The following is a 6,882-nucleotide window of genomic DNA, read 5'->3' as shown; positions in this document are numbered from 1 at the left end:
CCCATTAAAACTCCCGCAGTAAAACACAGAAACAGTCTCCCGAGAGGGCTGCAGGGACAGCGGTGGGCCGGGGATACAATTCTCCCTTTTTGTGCAGGAGACGCAGGAGCCCTGGAGGAGTAGCGAGTTCCTTGTTGGGCTGCACCCACAAGGTCAGCAGTTTGAAACGGCCAGGTGCTCCTTGGGAGAAAGACGAGGCTCTCTATTGTTGCAAAGAGTGACAGTCTCGGAAACCCACAGGGGCCATTCTACTCTGCCCTCTGGGGTCACTGTGGGTTGGAACAAAGTCACCCTGACTTGGAATGGACGGGACGACGGTGAGCCTGTTTCTTTTCTAGAGGTGGGAGATGCAGCTCTGCTTCCTGCCCATGCACCTGCTGGTCACAGGAGACCTGTGGGTAGTAATGGTGCTGACCAGACTCCAGTGCAGCTTCCAAACGAAGATGCACTAGGATAAAAGGCTGGCGATTGAGTTTAACAGAAAAAAAAAATCAGCCACTGGAAACGCCACGGAGCCCAGTCCTACTGGAATGTCCAGGGGAGTCTCCCCGAGTTGTCACTGACTAGTGACTGAGACACGAAGACAAAGGCTGCGTAGTAACTTCAACGTCACCAGTCCGTGCTGTCCTGGGCACCACCCTAAAGCGCTTTCTCACTCCGTGTCTGCCCACAAGGACTCCGCGAGGGCCGCGTCCATCCTCTCACCACCCAGGAAGCACAGAGAGGTTGAGAAACTGGCCAAGGCCACTCGGCTAGGAAGGGGTCCGTGCGAGATCAGATCCAAGCCGTTCACACCGGGGAGTTCCCATGTGTGTAACCACTACCCTACCACGTCTGCTGTTAAGGGGAAGACGGCCTCCAAGGAGATGATTCTAGAAGGAAGCTGAGAGGCAGAGAGCGAAGGGCGGCTTCTCTGCCCGTTGCCTTGCCTCTCTTGGGCAACAGCGTAAGGTGGGAAGTTAGGGCAGGAAGTCCCACGTGGCCCAGGCCAAAGGATACAGGTCTCGATGTTGGCTCCCACGATGTAACCGGTGACGTCGAAGTTGATGCGGATGAATTTGCCCTGCCAACGGGAAAACAGGTCACTTTCTGCTGCCCACCCTTGGCCCCCTTAGCACGACACTACAAGCTAGGGTGGGGGGTGCATCAGAGGGGATTGGGGGTGGGGGAGAAGAAGCCTGGTGAACAGTCCAAACCTTAGGGGCCATCATGTCAGGAACAGAAGCAATAACTGCGGAGCAAGGGAGAGTGTGGGTGGGGGGCGCTTGTGAAGCACCCTCACAAGCAAACACAGTTCCCGGCAGCCCCAGGCTCTCCCATTGCAAAGGAGTAAACGAGGTGGAGTGGCTTGCCCAGGGCAGCCCTGTTCCAGAGGGGGAGAGCCAGAAGGGAGGCGCATCTCCTGGGCTCACATGGCTGGGTGGCTTCCTCCATCCCTGACCCAACCCCTCAGGCCCAAGCACATCAGCTGCTGAGTGTGAAGCTGCTCCTTCCTCCTTTGGGACAGAGAGGCCACACTGTCCCAGCAGGCCCTGCGGAGGAAGCCCCAGGGGGTGCCCTGGGGGTCAGCAGGTACCTCCACTCTGGCTAGTCCACCTGCTCCCTACCTAAGGAGAACCAGAAAACAGAGTACCAGCCAGTCCCAGATCTGGCGACGGGGCTTCGCAGTAGGCAACAAAGGCTGCGTCCCTCCTGTGCCACCCTGAAGAATGTGCTGAGGGGCATCATCCTGGGTGCACAGGATGCCCATGCTTGCTCAGGCCTTGAGAACCCCCTCATATTGATCCCCATGCATGTAAGGCAGTGGAAGAACGGGCGTTGGCCACAGACATTGCGACTTAACAGAAAGCCAACTGGCCAAGACACGCCATGGGCCAAGGGCCGTATCTTTTCTCCCTTCCACCCCCATGACGTGGCGAGGCACCGGTAGGAGGGCAGTTGCATTGGGTGGGGGGTTGTCTTGCCTTGTCTCTCATGTACGACCTGCCAGAGAGGTTGTAATGGACAGAGCTATTGGAACGCAGGGCTTACGCCCCACTGCCGTGGTTTGGGAATCTCAGGGAGGGGTTGCTTTGCTTGTCACTAGGTGGTATAGCTCCTGGCACTCGGCAGCAGGGGCCCAGGAAGCGGTGCCTTTCATCCAGAACCCTGGACAGCCTTGCGCCACTCATGCCCCGTACAACTCTCAAATGTCCCACCTGACATTCATGCAGGCAAATTACCTGAGTCCAGACCCAACCCTGTTTTAGATAAACACCCAAAGAATTCTGGGGGAAAAGCTGTTCTAATATGGAAATACAATACCATGGGGGAGGAGCCCTGGTAGCATAGTGGTTAGGCACTGGCTGCTGACGGCAAAATCAGCAGTTCGAAACCACCAGTCGCTCCTCGGGAGACAAAGGAAGCTTTCTATTCCTCTAAAGAGGTGCAGTCTAGGAAAGCCACAGAGGCACTCCTACCCCGTCCTGTAGGGTCACCGTGAATTGGGATTGACTTAATGAGAGTGAGTTTGAACCCTGGAGGAGAAACAGGAGTTGGCTACCATTTGGAAAATGCCATCCCCGTAGCCTGAGCCAAGCCTTGCATCAATCTGTGGTTGCAGCTGTCACAGACACCGTGTGCTACCTGGGTGAGATGCACATCTTTCTCAGAGATGGCTCTACGGCTCCTCCCGATGCCAGGGGACATCCTTCTGCATGCAGTGTCATTGGAGGTTTCGGATTCATGGTGACCTTACAGGTAGCAGTAGAAAGCACCACTCCGTGGCCTTTGGTTTGTCTGAGTCTGTAATGTCCACCTGTCTCAGGGAGGGTTTCCCTTGTGCTTTATTGGCTCGACTGGACCCAATGGGACATCCACTTAGAGCGACTGCTCATCCCTGGTGACATGCCAAGTCAACCAGGTGACCTCTCACTATCATTGTTGCTAAGACGCACTCACAGCCACTGTAGGGGGATAGACTGACAGCGAGGTGGTAGCATGGTTCTACGTCTGCAGTGGGTAATGTTACCCAGGCCTTTCGGTTCAGGACAGGGAAGGGGGCACGACTTCGGGTCAGAGGGGCAAGGGCCATTGTGGGAGCATGCAGAGCTTCGGGTGACTCAGCACAGGGTTTCCACAAGGGTGTTTTCACAAGACCTCACCCCAAGTGAGGGGCAGCTCTGAGAGGTACCCACACGTCTAATGGGGCCCCTCGCTGCTGCCATGCAGTTGGAATCTTTCCTCAGAACTGTGCCTGTGAGAATGTCGTCCTGAACCTCCACTGGAGGCCACCACTCGTTCTGTACAATAAAGGAGTTCCGTCTACCTGTCATCCCTCACCGCTGTCACGGAGCCTGCCTCCCACCCCCGGCCATTAGTGTGCATGAGAAAGGGGAGGGGGTGAGGAGCCCAGAGCAGCAGGCACGGACGATGGCTGCTCCCATAGCAGTCTGTCACCCCGGCCATCAGGAACCACATGGGTACCATCTGCCTCCACTCGCCAAGCCTAGCTCTGGGTCTGGAACACAGGGGTGCTGCTGGGTAAACATGAACGGAGCGAATAAAAGTGGAATGTGGCCCCCAGCACAAATGCATACAGTAGGTCCTGATGCTGCCCTGTGGCGACCCTGGGGGTGTCAGAGTGGAACTGTGCTCCCCAGGGTTTCCAAGGTGCTTGTCATGTGAACGCAGGTTGCCAGGCCTTTCTCCCGAGGCACCACTGTTTTGAACTGCCAACCTCTGGCAACCTGTGTAGGCCACTCAGGGACCTCTAGCACAGAGGAAGTGCTCGATGTCATGAGTGAATTGCAAGGAGCAAATGCAGGCTGTCCGATCCACGACACACGCTCAATGGGTGTTTGTTCCGTGGATGGTGAGTGAGAGGGTGAGTGAGAGAGTGAGTGAGTGGCAGGAGCCCTGGCCAAGGTCAAGGCAAGGCTGGAGACAGAGTCCAAGGACCAGGCACCCTGGAAATAAGCCGTTGCCCGAAAACCCGCGTGGCTTCGCTACTTACAAATCGGGAGGAGTTGTCGTTCTTGACGGTTTTGGCGTTGCCGAAGGCTTCCAGAATCGGGTTTGCTTGTAGAAGCTGCTTCTCCAGCTCGCCCTGAAAGTCATTCACACCCCGTCATTGGAGACAGCGACACGGGTCCCGACAGCTCTGCCCGAGACTGACGGTGTCACCAGACTGCCCTTAACCCCGTTTCTCTCCGATCCTATGCCCTGGCCTGCCCAAGCGAGAAAGAGTCTGAAGCTAACGGTCAGCTCTATCTGAGGATTTCAAAAGAGGAGGAACTGGCCAAGTCAACGACAGCTAAGAGGACCGTTTTCCCAAGACCAGCACCTGCTCACCTTGCCACACACGGCCGTGCCCTTCAGGACAGGCGCACTGCACGCCGCAGCAAGTTGTGCAGTGTGCAACCTGCCCTGCTGGGTCTGGCCCCCTTGGTGCGGCTCATGTGTAACGTGCTCAGCCTTCTTCAGGCTAAGCCACTAGCATCCTTCTCCTGATCACTTGCGTGGGTGTGTTCCAGTGGTACTTTGTCCTTTCCCAGGATTGGTTTTCTGACGTCTCTCACAGAGTCGAAGTAAGGAACGTGCAAATCCCATAAGGTTCCTTTTGGAGGACTGCCGTGCAAGGCAAGGCTTCAAAGCAGGTTGCCGAGCTCTACCCATCGGGTTAAACACAGCGGAGGCGGGACACAGCTAGCCCACTGGCCCCTCTGGGGCGGCCTCCTGGACACAAATGCGGTCACGTGATTAATCATGGCAGCAGAGAGGGCTGACGAGGTTAAGCCATGCTGGGAAAGCAAACAAGCTGCTTCTCTCTATCCCCAAACCACGGCGGCTGCGGGCTGGCCCAGAGGCCTCCGCGCCCGGGCTCTTCCTCCAGGGCTCCTCTGTGGTCTTGTTCTCCCCGCCTTTCTGAGTGCTGACTTGTGGGCAGCAGGGTTGGGGGCAACAGAAGCCTGGAAGGGGTCTAAATCCACAGGGGGCGAGGAGGGGAAGCACATTCCTCTAGACCCTCGACACATCAGCAGGGCATCCTGGGTGGCTCTTGCTCAAAACAGGAGGCTGCTATTGTGTTTTTCATTCCACCTGTGTCCTCCTCCTTGACAGCTCTCCGAGACAGGAAGAGCAAAAACGACACCTCACGGAAGTCCCGGCCACAACGGGAAGCCCCCCATCACTGGGACTTAGCAGATACTTAGGAGAGCTCTGGGCTTTTCTCGGCTAGTGGTAGAATAGAAGGGATCCCTCCCATCCACACCAATGTCCTCGTTCTAGAATGGCAATTCCAGCTGGTGGGGTCCAAAGGTCCTTCAGGAGACCTTGAAACGTGGAACACATAGGTCAAAAGGGACCTACTTCATATTCATCCTTCTACGAGGGACAAGGGGGAGACTTGGCAGGGAAGTTAGGTGATTCAGCCAAGGTCATACAGGGGCCGAGCCTAAATAAGGGGCCTCCCTCATGGCACTGCGGCCCAGCATCTGAGCCAGATTGAAGGTGGCCGTCCCGGCAGTGTGGGCAGCCCCGAGGGTCTCTCCCAGGGCTGAGACCTGCATCCCAGCCCCTCAAGCAGGACCCATTCGGGGGTCGTGCAGCTGGGACCTTACTGTGTGTTTCAGGAGACTCAGATCAAGCAACCGGCATGCAAAAGACAGATGCACACTGCACACACATGCATGAGGTCACACTGTGCGCCGGGGAGAAGGCCGGGGCAGACGTTCAAGGGTGACGGCAGGGAGGATGAAGGGAAGCATCCCACAACTGTGCTATCCCCCGCCCACCAGGAAAGCCAGGGAAGTGTGGGGGGTCAACAGTCCTGACACGCTCAACCGGAGGGGACAGATGTCTCAGGTCGCTGCCGTTGGTGGACCATCCGTGGCAGGTGCAGGGATCTGTCCTGAACTGGGGAACACCCATTCCTCCAGGCTGTAGGACAGCCCCTACATTTCCAGGCTGTCAGGTGGCGGATGTCCCAGTCCCTCACTCCGGGAGGCACTGGACACCCACGGGGCAGTCTTGTGGTGCATGTGCTGACCGGGCTTGTGAAACTCGGGGGCCAGCCCCGGTCTACCATCAGCTACGGGGCTCAGTGGGTGCGACGGGGACATGCAGACCTGAACACACTCCATGCCTCCCCCACACGCACCCAGAAAACACCCTCCGTTACTCACGTAAGCCAAAGATGGGCCTTGCTGTGGTTGGACGATACAGCACAAAACAAACATCGGGGTTATTTAAGTCACGCACCTCTCAGGGCCCGAAGAACACACGCCTCCAGCCCACTTCCCCAGTCTGTTTTCCTCTCGGCCGCTTCGCTCTCCCTCTGCGGGTAGCTGTCCCTGCCTCTGGTTTCTTAGCAGTCTAGATAGCTCAGAGGCCTTTGTCAGTGCAAGGGCTGAGATGGGCTCTTGAAGAAGCCCCGCTGAGCTGCTCAGCAAAAGGTAAGCAGTTCAAACCCACCAGCCACTGCCGAGGAAGCAAGATAAGCCTTTCTCCTCCCATGGAGTTACAGCCTCGGAAACCTCCCACAGGCGCAGTCCTCCTCTGGCCTGTAGGGGGCGGTGGACTGGTGAGTTCGGTTTGGGTTTCGAGACGGGCTCCTTTCAAGCCCATCTGGGATGAAATTGTGTCTGCAACCCAATCATCCTCCCGCGTATGGGCAGTGGCATCGTGGGGCGTCAGCTTCCCCGTGTGACAGCGGAGAGGGGCTCCTGGAGGGGTTTCTGGCTGGGGTGGGTAGGAGAAGTCTCCGGGTCTTTCTCCTGCAGAGTCGTGCCAAAGCCCCAGCCTCTCGGTTGGCAGGAGAACGCTTACCTGCTCCTTGGCGCATCGTGTGCATGGGATAAAGACTAGTCATTATTACGGTGTCAAGTGTTCGCTCTTATGCTG

At 57.1% G+C, this 6,882-nt stretch overlaps 1 protein-coding gene across 1 annotated transcript in view; it reads right to left on the bottom strand.

Annotated features, from left to right (window-relative positions):
- The window catches only part of MYH11 (myosin heavy chain 11), a 127,579-nt gene that overhangs the window by 65,556 nt on the left and 55,141 nt on the right, over nt 1-6,882 (bottom strand). Inside the window, exons 5-7 of the mRNA XM_045286010.1 lie at nt 6,165-6,185; nt 3,995-4,087; nt 1,000-1,063 (exon numbers count right to left, since the gene is read on the bottom strand). Coding sequence (XP_045141945.1) covers nt 1,000-1,063; nt 3,995-4,087; nt 6,165-6,185 — 178 coding nt within the window. The remainder of the gene's footprint in view (nt 1-999; nt 1,064-3,994; nt 4,088-6,164; nt 6,186-6,882) is intronic.

The sequence above is a fragment of the Echinops telfairi genome, unplaced genomic scaffold (assembly GCF_000313985.2).
Source record: "Echinops telfairi isolate 266 unplaced genomic scaffold, ASM31398v2 ScPeMD7_5;HRSCAF=22, whole genome shotgun sequence".
In the NCBI taxonomy this organism is placed as follows: domain Eukaryota; kingdom Metazoa; phylum Chordata; class Mammalia; order Afrosoricida; family Tenrecidae; genus Echinops; species Echinops telfairi.
Note: the sequence above shows the minus strand (reverse complement) of the source record. Positions and strands in the feature narration are given on the sequence as shown.